Below are 15,180 nucleotides of genomic sequence, written 5' to 3'. Positions count from 1 at the left end.
CAAAAATCGCATGTCTCTATCCCTATCACAACATTTGCTATGATCGTTTGAACAAAGGCCTGCCACAACATTATTCTCCGCTACAGGTAGAGACAATTTTAATTTTCACTAAAATGCTTATTTTACTTCGAAATCTTTTGTTTTTATTTGAAATCTAACTTGTCTTTATCAAAATTACAAATCTAGAGCCATTTTCAGTTTTGTTGTTAACGAAGCGTTGAATGGCGCGCTCGGAGAGGCTTAGTTCAAACGATCATTGCAAACGTTGTGATAGGGATAAAGACATGCGATTTTTGGTTTTACGAAGGTAATACGATAGAGAATAATACAAAGTAATAAAAACCACCAGTTATAGGGGCATTTTTTGGAGAAATTTATCAAATAACCAAAAAAACACGAATTTTTAAGCAGATTTTTGTCAAAAATTATCATTTTTTGTTATTTGTTGGCCTTTTTTGTGTATTTTATGTATTTTTTTAGTATTGCCTGTTATTTAGAATTATTACTGTTTTTATTTTATCAGGATATACCGCTTAGTTTAAAAGTTATTACGTTTTCTTTACAATAAGTAATTGGAAGAAAAAAAAATCTATAAAAAATTAAAAAAAAATCTCAAAAAATTTTTGACCTCTTTTTTGTCGATAAAAATAGGTCTAGTTTCATCTATTTTCATATGTACACTTTAACGTGACTCACACTGTATAGTCTGGTCTGCGAGCACATAGAATTTTGTCCAATGACCCCAAGCTATCCATCCTTATCGCTCGCGCGTAATTATGTTGCTGTCGCGCTCGCACATTCACTGCGGGCGCCCGTCGCACAGTCGCGACAGCAATATAATTACGCGCAAGCGATAAGGATGGGTAGCTTGGGGTCATTGGACAAAATTCTACGTGCTCACAGACCGGGCTTTAGCTGAGGCCAACAACGACGACAGCTGTCGAGCAAGTGGAGAACATGCGGAGTCCATAAACACTACTAACTACTGTGCGAATGCGACACGCTAGCAAGAATAGAATGGGTCTCCTGGGGTCGGTTTATCCGGCACCAGAGGATTATAGGTCCCTCTCACCCAAGCACTTGATTCGCTTTATGGATAGGATATTTGCGAATGAAGACAAAAGATCCTAATGGGTCGACGTGCACTGCGCTCATGCGTGGCCCAAAATAAGATAAGATGGCTGAGGCCAAGTGAGCGTAATTTTTTGAAGTTAACAACAACACGCAAATCACGCTCGTTTTGCGTCAGCCTATTTCAGCAACACGACGTCCACTGCTGAAAATTGGCCTTCCCTAATGATTTCCAGATTGATCGGTTGTTAGGGGCATGTCAAAGTCAAAGTCAAAATTTCTTTATTTGTTTAGACTAATAAATAGTTCTTACAAATCGTCATTTTGCTCTTAAGGAGCCTCTACATGTCTCATAATCTTTTTACCCTACCAGCGCTTCGAGACCAACATTTGGCAAGTGCTGAGAAGCGCCGCAAAAAACTCAGTCACCACTGTCTGCCGGTTAATATAAATAAATAGAAATAGTAGTAGTAGGTACATTCGATTCAGGAGCAGTTCACTGAATTTACCACGCATTCTTGTATGATGTATCTTATAAGAATGGGTATACAAAATTGCGTGGCATATTAAACAAGGTAGTAACGTGCTAATATCTAGACTTACAAATTAAGATACTTAAATACTAGTAGAAATGACTCGCATTAATAAATTTGAATAACTTGGATTGACCAGTCCCCGAAAGCAGCGCCTGTTCACAGACATGACGAGTGAACCAGCCATCGCTTCACTCGACCATATTAGAGGGAATGTAACGACCCGCCTCACTACGCCACCACCCCAGAGACATTTTAGTGAGAATGACAATTCCAAGTTATCTCTTAAAAAAAAACTAATAATAAAGAGGCTAAGTAACAGTCCAGATTGAGAAGCATGACACTATAACATTAGAGAAAATTAGTTAATACATTACTTTTCATAGCACGAATTTAAATTCTTTTTAGTACGAGCATGAGAGGACCATAATCCTACTCCCAGGATGACTTATCATTAAGAAAATCACGAGTTGTATAATAAGCTTTTTTAAGCATTTGATCTTTAACTATACCTTTAAAGGATGATGGGCATATTGGGCGTTAAACCAACAGAAACAAAAAGTATACTAAATTAAAGCTTAATACTAGTACTTCATTTCATAGTATGACAACAATCCTGAAATACGCGGGGATACGGAGATAGAGGTCGTTGAATATGCAAAGTTTCCATAGTATTTCACATCACATTAGGGTAATAAAAATAGTATAAGGTCAATTAGATTGCTTTTATCGATCATATTGAGAGTATTGTATCATATCTTACTATCGATTCTATCGATTTAGTAAGTATGTATACCGAATAAATCATAATCGATTATTCGATTGCAATAATCGATTATATTGCTGAAAATAAGGAATTGAATTAACAATCAAATGATAGTAATGATGGTAATCAATAAAATCGATTAATCGAATTGTTAATCGATAAATCGTTATTTGGGAATATCGATTAATAATCGATCCGTGATCGATTATGCGACAACACTACAACTTAAATAGTAGAAATCCCATTGAAACATGACTGTGTTCATGTCATTTCTCTAAATGGTACATAAGTATGGTCCTACGCTTATAATGTAGAACATGGTTTAAATATACCATTTTGTTGGTCCCACTCCTGAACTGTTGGACATAATAATGGATAAGTGACATAATGTATTTAAAATGTAAGTAGATAAGTATATTAATTAATAATATTTTTTGTTTGCGCAATAAAGCACCTATTACTATTACACATTATGTCAATTTCCAAGCAAACCCGGGAGTTTTTGGTAGTTATTTATATGAAAATATATTTCTGATATTAAGTCCTAACAAATAATAGTAGTTACATTTCTGTTGGTTTTACGCCCAGATTCCATAGTAAAGTGCCCATCATCCTTTATTATACGGTAGCTCTTTATATTTATCAGGGACTTTGTTATAAAAATGGATACCTTGTCCCATAAAAGTGGCAAACACTTTATTAAGTCTGAAAGAGGATAGCTAATTTATTTTTATTTCTAGTGTTTATTTGGTGAATATAACTTTTCTTGCATCCAGCATGGATTATAAATGCTCAGTGAGTCGAGATCGCTTCATCATTTCAGCCACAGGACGTCCACTGCTGATCATAGGTCTTCCCATATCATATCATATCTACACTAATATTATAAAGAGGAAAGCCTTGATTGTTTGTTTGCCTCGAATAGGTTCCAAAACTGCTAAATAGTTCCATTGTGGGCGCCAACTTTAGCGATTTCTGACAACTTTAAGCGGCGTCTTAACTGTGACGTCATTATAATGACATTCTCTTGATGTTCGCATATTTCTTCCTTAGTCGCCTCTTATTACATACACAGGACAAGTTGAGGTGGTTCTAATCCACTGACGGAATCACACAGCTAACAACCCTAGTAGGTATTATTATTTTACAACAAACAATCATTTCGTTCGTTCGTTTCAACCGAAAGACGTCCATTGCTGGACCAAGGCCTCCCCCAAGGATTTCCACAAAGACCGTTCCTGCGCCGCTCGCATCCAGGCATCTCCCGCAACCCTCACCAGATCGTCGGTCCACCTAGTGAGAAGCCTGCCCACGCTAGGTCTTCCCGCTCGTGGTCGCCTCTCAAGAACTTTCCTGTCCCAGCGGCCGTCAGCTCTACGAGCTATGTGCCCCGCCCACTGCCACTTGATTTTAGCGATTCTGCGGGTTATGTCAGTCACTCTGGTTCTCCGCAGGGAAACTCCGAGCATAGCACGCTCCATCGCCCTTTGTCCACCTTTTATTCAAAGAAAAGAACACAAAAATCAAAATTTCATTCAGTCTGTATATCCTTTGGTGTTGTCCTCAGGCGACATTGACTACCCAAGCTGGTCGGACCTGAGCCCGGTGCCGGCGCCGCCCGCCGCGCAGCGGGCCCGGCCCGGGGAACCCGTGGTAGACCGCAGCAGCAAGGTAGGGATGCCCGACTATCGATGAATTAAGTCGATATTAGCTTTTGTCCGTGGCTTCACCCGCGCAGGGCCGGATCGTGAATTTGTGGGGCCCTAGGCTGAAACTTCTTATGACGTTGTCACGTAAAAATATCGTCCGTAAACCGACTTTACAGACAACTATTTTTTTATTTTTATTTTTTTCAAATTATGGCCTACTTTTTAGCGGGATCTGGGGGCCCCTTGTAACCCCGGGGCCCTGGGCTGCAGCCCAATCAGCCCATAGGTAGATCCGGCCCTGCACCCGCGTGAAATTTTGTGCCACAGATCGGCATAAATTGTAGCCTATATGTTAATCTGGGTTATAAACAATAATACTGTAAAGTTTAAACAAAATCCGTTCAGTGGTTTTTGCGTGAAAGAGTAACAAACATCCAGACATCCAAACTTTCGCATTTATAATATTAGTAGGATTTGCCTAATATTGATACGAGATATTGGTAGGATTTGAAGGAAATATTGACGGCCTGAAAGTGCATCCAAAGCAACGATGCATTATGTTAATATTTTCCTGATGTTTTTTTATGTTGATATAAGATATTGGCAGTATTTGAAGGTAATATAGATGTTTTGAAAGTGCAGTAGTAGTAGTCTAGTTCAGGAAATTATTTGCAAAAATTACATAGAGTAAAACTTGTACCTACCCAACATCATGACAAAGATCTTGACACGTGTCTTTGACGTCTAAAGCCCGGTCTCTGAACACGTAGAATTTTGTCCAATGACCCCATCCTTATCGCTCGCGCGTAATTATACTGCTGTCGCGACTGTGCGACGCGCGCCCGCAGTGAGTGTGCGAGCGCGACAGCAACATAATTACGCGCGAGCGATAAGGATGGGTAGCTTGGGGTCATTGGACAAAATTCTACGTGCTCGCAGACCATTCTATAGCTTTGGACTGTCACTGTGTAAACATTATGCTAATGAGTGATGTTTGTATTACAGGCAGCCGCCGTCCAAATGTACGAAGAACGTTCCCGCAGCATGCAACTCATCCTGGAGCAGCAGGAGCGTATCGCCGACACCTCGCTCACGCTCGAGATGCAGAGGATCGAGGCCGAGCAGGTACAGCTGGAGTGGACCTTGCTGCTGAGGCAATAAGGTCGCCGGATGCAGAGGAACGTTCCCGCAGCATGCAGTATCCTGGAGCAGCAGGAGCGCGTCGCCGACACCTCGCTCACGCTCGAGATGCAGAGGATCGAGGCCGAGCAGGTACAGCTGGAGTGGACCTTGCTGCTGAGGCAATAAGGTCGCCGGATGCAGAGGAACGTTCCCGCAGCATGCAGTATCCTGGAGCAGCAGGAGCGCGTCGCCGACACCTCGCTCACGCTCGAGATGCAGAGGATCGAGGCCGAGCAGGTACAGCTGGAGTGGACCTTGCTGCTGAGGCAATAAGGTCGCCGGATGCAGAGGAACGTTCCCGCAGCATGCAGTATCCTGGAGCAGCAGGAGCGCGTCGCCGACACCTCGCTCACGCTCGAGATGCAGAGGATCGAGGCCGAGCAGGTACAGCTGGAGTGGACCTTGCTGCTGAGGCAATAAGGTCGCCGGATGCAGAGGAACGTTCCCGCAGCATGCAGTATCCTGGAGCAGCAGGAGCGCGTCGCCGACACCTCGCTCACGCTCGAGATGCAGAGGATCGAGGCCGAGCAGGTACAGCTGGAGTGGACCTTGCTGCTGAGGCAATAAGGTCGCCGGGGCCGAGCAGGTACAGCTGAAGTGGACCTTGCTGCTGAGGCAATAAGGTCGACGGATGCACGAGCAACGCTCATCCTGGAGCATACTGGTTATTCTAGTCTGTAAAGTAATTTTTGTGTTATTGCATTTTGGACCTTAATATTAACAGACGGTGAAACCCAACTGCAACTTTCTGATGATTCTGATGAATGAAACTGAAACTAAAAGTTTCAAAGTGGTCGCGTCATGTGTGATCTCAACGGACGCTATGGAAGAAACTTGGATGCAACTCAAAAGTAACTAGCAGTTGCAGTTTCGTTGCAGTTACGTTTCACCGTCTGTTCTGGGCCGTGCAAATTGGCAAAAAAAATACTTAAAATGGCATGGGTCTCAACGTGACATTTTTATAGGAGTTCCATTATGTACTCAAGTGCTTGACGTTTCGGCTGCTATGCTACAGCCGTGGTCATAAGCAGTAAAATTGCGGGGTCTCGGTCTTGTTGCGTTGAGACCCGTGTTTCTCTATTTTAGTTGAAATCAAACAAATACAAATAATTTATTTGTGAAACACAGGTAAGCAGTATGGTGTACAAGCACAACGTGTATTCAAGCCGCGATCAGACTTGTCGGCATACAAATGTTAAAACGCGATAAGAAAATAATAATGAGAAAATTAAATGTCAAAATCATAAATGTAAGATTAAAATAAACTAATGCAGGTAGTCAATCGGATATCAAAGCGAAACGCGAAAGTTAAAAATCTTAAATTGTTTTACTTGGAAAGTAACAAATATTAAATTATTTGACTTCTAAAGGAACTTTTCTATTACCTACTCAATTGAGTGCAGTGTAAAATCTCCCAGAATATTTATTAACGTATGTATTTCTCTCCAGGACTGGGAGAAAGTCCACGGGCAGCGTGAAAGCGAACAGCGCGACGAACTGCGAGCCATGTACAAGCTGCGCGAGCAGGAGATCATCTCGCAGCTCATGCAGATGGAGAACAAGCAATTTGACATGGTAAGTCATATCTACGTTTCCTTTCAGCTGAATAATGTCCACTACTGGATTTGTCCTTGCCTTTGGGCAGGGATATGGATATCCGTAACCGTAACTGAAACTTTCGGATATCCGAAATAAAAAAATATCTGAAACCGTAACCGATTCAAAAGTTTAGGATAGTTTCGGATGTAGGCTGTTTAAATTGTTTTGTGAATAGCATTATTATGTAAAGGCATAACAGTCTGATTTACCTTAATGCCATCTAGTATCAATTTTTATTTATTTTTTTACTTTTTATTCGATGTAAAGTGTGCGGCCATGAATGAACCGTGTTAGACATCTATTGCAAAATTGCATTCTAAAGCACAGATATCCTATATCCATAACCGAAACCACATATCCATAACATCCCTAGTCAAAGGCAAGTCTCCCCCAAGGACTTCCACGATGACCGCTGCTGCGCTGTCTGCATCCATCCGCAACCATCATCAGGGGGCGTGGTGTGAGTTTACGTCAAACGCATTCGATGTCGACTGCGTAAATAACTTTTGAAAAAAATAAAACCGACTTCAAATGCGTGAACACAAAAAAAAACTAAAAATTAAAAATATTGCGTATAAAAAAGTTCATCCCCAATTTTCCACCCTTGGGGGTGAAATATATTCTTCAAATTCGCATGAAACCACCTTTTTGATAATACCTATTCAACAAAAAAATTATCGTTCAAATTGATTTATAATCGGCGGAGATATTGCGTATAAAAAAGTTCATCCCCAATTTTCCACCCTTGGGGGTTGTTTTTTCTATTATTAAATTTAAATGGGACCACCCTTGAGGTATTACCTATACGCCGAAAAAAGATTTGTTCAAATCGGTTCATAATTGGCGGAGTTATCGCGTAACAAACATAGAAAGAAAAAAAAAACATACGGGTCGAATTGAGAACCTCCTCCTTTTTTGAAGTCGGTTGAAAGGTGACATTAAATGTATGACGGATTGTACAGCGCCCCTAGCGGACACTTTCAATAATTAAAATCTTCACATATTTTTTTAACGCGCTCGCTAGTGAAGACGTTTGATGTAAACTGACACTAAGCCCCCAGATCTTTACACCATCTAAAGCCTGGTCCGTGAGCACGTAGAATCCCGTCCAATGACCCCAAGCTGCCCATCCTTGTCGCTCGCACGTAATTATGTTGCTGTCGCGCTCGCACACTCACTGCGGGCGCCCGTCGCACAGTCGCGACAGCAATATAATTACGCGCGAGCGATAAGGATGGGTAGCTTGGGGTCATTGGACGGGATTCTACGTGCTCACGGACCAGGCTTTAGACAAAGGCAGGTCTACCCCAAGGACTTTTTTTTTTATCCACAACGAGGAAGCTCTTGGCCTGTATCTCACCTGACGGTAAGTGATAATCAGACTGAAGGTAGAAGCGAGCTTCACCCAGAATCCTCAACCACGGAGGAACTGGCTATCTTACCTCTAACTGCCGGAACACAACAATGCTGGTAACATTGTTGTTATGGCGACAGACTTAGGTAATGTGGTAGCTTGTCAGGCGGACTTGGAACAAGCCCAACCACCAACCAAACCGAACAGAAAAATCTGCCCCCACTGGGAATCGAACCCGGGACCTCTGCGTCTGAAGCAGGTGGTCTTACCACTAGACCACAGAGGCGGTTTAACCTTCCACGACGACCGGCTGCCCGCATCCAGGAATCTCCCGCGACCCTCACGAGAAAACTTGTGTGAGTTTACATCAAACGTCACTAGTGAGAGCGTCAAAAAATCTATGAAGATTTTAGTTCTTGAAAGTATCCGCTAGGGTCGCTGTACAATCCGTCATACATTTAATTTCATTTTTTTACGCAATCACTTGTGAAGACGTTTGGTGTAAACTCACACTAAGCCCCCAGATCGTTACTCCATCTAGGCCACACTACGTTTTCCAGGCTGTGGATGTACTTCGAGAATTTTTCTGCCCCAACGGCCATTAGCTACGAGCTATGTGCCCTGCCGAAAATTTTTGACTGGTGTATGTCGCCAGTGATGACATACAAATCTGAGTCATAAGAGGGCTCAACGTCACCCAAAGGGCGATGCATTTGCGTATCTTATTATTTTTCATAAGGGCTCGGACCTTCACATGAAGCAGCGGAAAGATGCGATTAGCGTCGTCATACGTTGTAAAAAATACTAGGCGCTGAGCATCGACCAACAACCGCCTATCATCCAAGCTGTAATGGAATGGTCGAACGCCTTCACCGGCAGCTAAAGCCTGGTCCGTGAGCACGTAGAATTTTGTCCGGTGACCCCGAGCTACCCATCCTTGTCGCTCGCGCGTAATTATGTTGCTGTCGCGCTCGCACACTCACTGCGGGCGCCCGTCGCACAGTCGCGACAGCAATATAATTGCACGCGAGCGATAGGGATGGGTAGCTTGGGGTCATTGGACAGGATTCTACGTGCTCACGGACCAGGCTTTATCATGTGTCACAACAACATCAGCTGGTCAGAAATACTACCCACTGGTACTTTTGGGTATACTATTTCTAAAATGTTCTGGGGTAGGCACGGCCCACCACAAAATTTTAGAATAGCAATAAGAACAGTAATACGAAATTCTGGAATTTTAGTGCCTTTATACACAATGTTGTCCAAACATTTTATGGTTTCCCGCTTGTTAAGAATAAACCCCTATAATCTCGAAGAAATTACCAGTAAAGAAGACACAACAAAAAGCTTTAAAGTCTACGTATCATACATTGTTAGCGGTCTAAAAGATTTTAACAAAACTTAAACAATCATGCAGTTATAATATCAATCACTGCCTTGCTATTGGAGTACTCCACTAGCTCCAATTGCAAGTGCAATCCAATAGCACTTACTTACTTACAAAAAAAAACATTGTATGTGCTTGAGCTGCTGGTATCATATCGTTATTGTGCAGGAACAAGAGAACCAGAGCCTCCGCGAGAAGCTTGAGGAGTACCAACGGCGCGAGCGGGACGAGGCCGAGAAACTTGCTGCTACCCTCGCGCGTGGCACGCCCGGCGACGACGCAGAGGAACAAGGTAAATACAACCTAATGTAAATACAACTGTCTTCGCTACTAGCAAGTGACAGGACCTTACTCTACAGTGGCGCTAACTGGTGAGCGCTAAAACGATAGCCCTCACCAGTTAGCGCCACTGTAGAGTAAGGTCCTGTCACTTGCTAGTAGCGAAGACAGTGGCACCAACTGGTGAGCGCGAAAGTGGTAGGAGGACTATCGCAATTGCACTCATCAAGATGGCGCCACTGTAGAGTAAGGTCCTGTCACTTGCTAGTAGCGAAGACAGTGGCACCAACTAGTGAGCGCTAAAGTGGTAGGAGGACTATCGCATTTGCACTCATCAAGATGGCGCCACTGTAGAGTAAGGTCCTGTCACTTGCTAGTAGCGAAGACAGTGGCACCAACTGGTGAGCGCTAAAGTGGTAGGAGGACTATTGCAATTGCACTCATCAAGATGGCGCCACTGTAGAGTAAGGTCCTGTCAATCGCCAGGGGTGCCAACTGTTAAGTATAAAAACGATAGTCCTCATTACGCCTGTATTAAGTCTTTCTTTACCCTCAGGAGAATGAAGTAATAGGATAAACAAAAAACAAAGAATGTCTCCAATAGATATTGACTTTATGGCATAAGTTTTAAGGTTCAAATTGTAGTTTTATTTAGGTTGCTAGGTCTTAATGAGGCTCAAGTCAATCGTTTTTGTGCTTAGCAGATTACTCACATGAAAATGATAGGACCCTACTATATTGGCGCTAGCCTAGTGCAGTCTTCTACCTCTGCTGCGTCAGCGTTCACCAGTTTTCCAATTTCATTATCTTGTTCATTCATTTGTCAGGTATGAATGGCATACCAGATGAAGTCTATAAGTATATTTATAATTATAATTATCACTTAACTTTTGTAGACACCCATTCAAAATTAAATCCGCAATGATGGTAACGTTTTCTATTCTTTAGAATTTTATATCAATACTAGCGACCCCGCCCCGGCTTTGCACGGGTGGTATACGACATATAAACCTTTCTCTTGAATCATTATATCTATTTAAAAAAACCGCATCAAAATCCGTTGCGTAGTTTTCAAGATCGAAGAGCGCTTTCACATTTAGGCGATTTAGCAGCGCGACAATCGCGCGACAGACGCGCTGCCTAAAATGTCCTACTATGTGACAGCGGATGCATGCCTTCACATTATAAAAACGCCGCTGCCACGCTGCTGTCGCGCTACCAAAGCCCTAATGTGAAAGTGCTCTAAGCATACTTTTGGATAAACAGCGATAAGCGACTTTGTTTTATACTATGTAATGATTGTTGTGTTGACATGTCACTTCCTCCTGTCGCAGCGGAGCGCCTGATCTCCTCGCAAGCTGCATCAGCGCGCGAGGTAGCAGCCAAGAAGGCGCGCATCGCGGCCGTGGAGTCGCAGCGCGAGCAGCTCGACCGCCGCCGCGAGCAGCTCGAGCTCGAGCGCAAGCGCAAGCTGGCTGAAGCGCGCGGCAAGCGCAAGCCGCACACGGATCAGGTAATAAACAGTTTTAACGCGATCATGCAACGGTAGCTACTTACGGACTGCGAAGAAATTAAAGTGCAAGCTGAGAAGCGCGGGACAAGTGCAAGCCGCGCACCGAACAGGTAGAGATAGGTAGATAGAAAAACTGTATTGATACAGTACATATACATAAAACAACAACACAACGAGAATAAAAGATAAATAAAAAAGAACAATTACAAAGCCACTACGTAAATAGGCTCCCCGCTCAGCATTTATCTTGACATGCTCGTAAGGGCATGTCAAGATAAAAGCTGGTCTTCAACGGGCGCCCTTGCTATTGGCATCGCGCGTCAGCGTCATAGTCGATAGTTCGAGACACTCAAACTTGCCAAAAGTTCGCAACAGGTCTTTGTTACAAATTAATTAAGGTTGTGCTGTCAACTTTTTAACAGCTTTAATAATAATAATTTAAGTAACAGGATTTCAAGTAACAATTGCACTTAAAATCTATGTTAGTTGAATCTTGTTCAAAATAAGATGAAAAATAACAATTAAGTACGAGATTAAGCTTTGGGTGTCACGAACTTTCTAACGCTGACTGTACATAATATACGCGACGATAACCCAACGGTGTCGATGTCGGACTGACCGAATGGAGATTCAAGGAACGTGGGTCCGCACCCTACCACCGCTATTGTAATGATCCGTCTCACACGACCATTTTTTACCATAAAGATTGTTTTAACGCAATCACAGAACGGTGGCGACTTATAGACCGCAAAAAAATAATAAATGTAAGTGCAAGCTGGCCAGAGCATGTGACTGGGCTTACATTACAAATTAAACGTAATAAATCTATCTCGAAAACAGCCGTTACACTAGAGCAGAGTTTCTCAAATTGGGTACGAAAACCCCTAGGGGTTCGCCATTCAAGGGCAGAGGGTTCGCGACAAGATTTACGTAAGGATGTTTGGAATAAATGAAAATATTTTCTTTCTTTTTTTCTTTATTTATTTCTTTCTAATGGTGGCAGAATTAAAATTGACCAAAATTACTTCTAAAATTGACTCCATTTGCGACAAGAAACAAGCATACCTACTATTACAATAATATTTTGATTAAAATTAAAATCTTATTTACTTCAATAGTCAATTTTATTATTTTCTTTAGGGGGAGGGGCCAACTAGCTAGTTAAGGGGTTCGCTGTCCCCTGGAAACTTTAACATGGGAAAGTTTGAGAAACCCTGCACTAGAGCATAAAGTATAATCTCATCTGGCAGGACGAGGATGGCGACTCATACATGGGAACACCGGACAGTCCCAGCGCTGCGCTCAGCCGATCACACTCTTCGCCCAACATCCCCAAGGTAACATTATAATCTTCACATCAGCTGAAGTCCGGTCGCCGAGCACATAGGATTTCGTCTAATGACCCCAAGCTACCCATTATATTGCTGTCGCGACTGTGCGACGGGCGGTCGCTGTGAGTGTGCGAGCGCGACAGAAATATAAGCGCGAGCGATAAGGATGGCTTGGGGTCATTGCACGAAATTCTATCTGCTCGGCGACTCACTTTAGTCTAGGATGCGCGCCAGAATATATTCTCAGGGAAACATTTTATCGATTTTATTTAGACGATTGACGATAAGTTTATATCGTCATCGCGCATCTCAGGCCGGCTGCACGTGGTTTCTCGTAGTGAGTGCCACAAAGCACGGTTAGTAGCTCTGCTTGAATTTCAAAGATCATCACAGGTAATTTGACTCCACTGCAGAAGCACGGCTTTTTCCTATCTAGACAAATGGAGGATTTGGCCCACACTGTTTACTTCGTCTAAAAAGGTTGGTTAGGCCTGATGGTTGTCCAAAAAAGGAGTGGAGCTATTCACTTCTTTAACAAGACCACTCCTACAGATCGTTTCATCCACGAAGCCCCACCATTCATCCGTGAACGTTTCTGTGTTATCGGTACACGCTGAATTATGCATGAGTGCACACGCACACTACAATAATGCCTTACGGATTGCTCGGATCAAACTCCCCGCACCCCGCGTCTTCGTGGATGGCACGATCTATAGTCTAGGATGCGCGCCACGATATAATCTTAGGGAAGCATTCTATCGATTTTATACTATTAAGGGCTGATTTTTCAATCGTCAAATATCTTTTAACTGAAGAATAACTTTGTCAATTTGACATATTTCCCATACTGAAACTGTCAATGTGTAAAACTTATTCTTCAGTTAAAACTTGTCCGGCGATTGAACAATCAGCCTTTAGACGTTTTTCGTCTAAAATTGACGATAAGTTTATATCGTAACGCGCATCGCAGGCCGGCTGCACGTGTTCTCCCCTTATAAGTGCCACAAAGCACGATTAGAAGTTGTGCTTGAATTTCAAACATCACAGGTATTATGTACGGTTTTTTCCTGTCCAGAGACAAATGGAGGATTTGGTCCACACTGTTTACTTCGTCTAAAAAAGGTTGGTTAGGCCTGATGGTCGTCCAAAAGTGGAATGGAGCTATTCCCTCAACCTCTAACAAGACCACTCTTATAAAGCCTGGTCCGTGAGCACGTAGAATCCCGTCCAATGACCCCAAGCTGCCCATCCTTATCGCTCGCGCGTAATTATATTGCTGTCGCGACTGTGCGACGCGCGCCCGCAGTGAGTGTGCGAGCGCGACAGCAACATAATTACGTGCGAGCGACAAGGATGGTCAGCTTGGGGTCATTGGACGGGATTCTACGTGCTCACGGACCAGGCTTTAGATCGTTTCATCCACGAAGCCCCACCATTCATCCGCTAATGTTTGAGTGTTATCGGTACACGCTGAATGATCCATGAGTGCACACGCACACTATAGTAATGCCTTACGGATTGCTCGGACCAAACTCCCCGCACCCCGCGCGACCGAGACCAAAAATTGGTGGGGCGCGTCTTCGTGGATGAAACTATCTACAGGGTGGAATTTTGTAATGCCACCTGGAGGGAAAGTACTCTTAATACTGTAGATAGAAAATTTTACTGAAAGAAAACATTCCTTTAGTTTTGAAAAGAAAGACAACTGCATTCAAAGATTTTGAATTTTTTTTGAAAAGTCTACCATACGGCCATACCATACAATTTCCTGTACATAATTATTTTTTATTTATTTTATTTAAAACAAGTTACATAGCATTTTCAAATATCAATGATAACTATTGACTGTGTCACAAACACCAGTTTTGGTTTTACTGTGCACCGCTGATTCGACATCAGACTCAATCATTTTTAAGATTAATTTTAATTAAAATTATTTAAGATTTCAGGATTTTCCTTTCATTTGAATTATCAAGTTTGTTAGAGAGATTTCATCCTTATACATAACCCTAACGATCGATGCAATAAAAATACAGGGTGTAATTTTTAACAGATTTTAGTTGGTTCGAATTCCGGGTGTGGCAAGCAAATTATTGGAATTCTTTGAATGCAGTTCTATTTCCTTTCAAAAACAAAGGAATGTTTTCTTTGAGAAAAACTGTCTACCTACTTTCCCTCCAGGTGGCATTACAAAATTCCACCCTGTATACTCTGCTGGAAACTATTCTATTGTACTGCTTCCTTCACAATACGGTCCTTAAAACATCCAATCGTCGTCAGATGTCGTCGGACGACGAGGAGCAGCCGATGCCGACGTTCGACCGCAGCACCAAGCCCGCTAAAGTGGCGCCCTCTAGCGATCTCTACCAGCGCGACTTCCAGCCCGTGTGGGGAGACGTGGTGAGTACATACACATAGTATGTATAGATCTAGCGCATAAATCAGTGCTTGTGGTATGATGCGGCTCGGGAGGGGTGCCTGCTGATGTCTTTCCTGAACTGTAATCCGGGTCT

The 15,180-nt window shown here is 42.8% G+C and overlaps 1 protein-coding gene across 4 annotated transcripts in view; it reads left to right on the top strand.

Moving 5' to 3' along the window:
* Positions 1-15,180, top strand: part of LOC135081670 (ubiquitin carboxyl-terminal hydrolase 8) — a 49,674-nt gene that overhangs the window by 1,934 nt on the left and 32,560 nt on the right. For 2 of the 4 annotated variants that reach the window (XM_063976437.1, XM_063976439.1), the window contains exons 3-9: positions 3,938-4,041; positions 5,025-5,144; positions 6,651-6,776; positions 9,713-9,836; positions 11,158-11,336; positions 12,587-12,673; positions 14,948-15,067. In XM_063976437.1, coding sequence (XP_063832507.1) covers positions 3,938-4,041; positions 5,025-5,144; positions 6,651-6,776; positions 9,713-9,836; positions 11,158-11,336; positions 12,587-12,673; positions 14,948-15,067 — 860 coding nt within the window. Of the gene's footprint in view, positions 1-3,937; positions 4,042-5,024; positions 5,145-5,648; positions 5,733-6,650; positions 6,777-9,712; positions 9,837-11,157; positions 11,337-12,586; positions 12,674-14,947; positions 15,068-15,180 lie in introns of those variants that run through there. The other 2 variants (XM_063976438.1, XM_063976440.1) reach the window with 2 other exon arrangements.

This window comes from Ostrinia nubilalis, chromosome 20 (genome assembly GCF_963855985.1).
Source record: "Ostrinia nubilalis chromosome 20, ilOstNubi1.1, whole genome shotgun sequence".
In the NCBI taxonomy this organism is placed as follows: domain Eukaryota; kingdom Metazoa; phylum Arthropoda; class Insecta; order Lepidoptera; family Crambidae; genus Ostrinia; species Ostrinia nubilalis.
The sequence above is the reverse complement of the archived record's forward strand: the minus strand, read 5'-3'. Positions and strand labels throughout refer to the sequence as shown.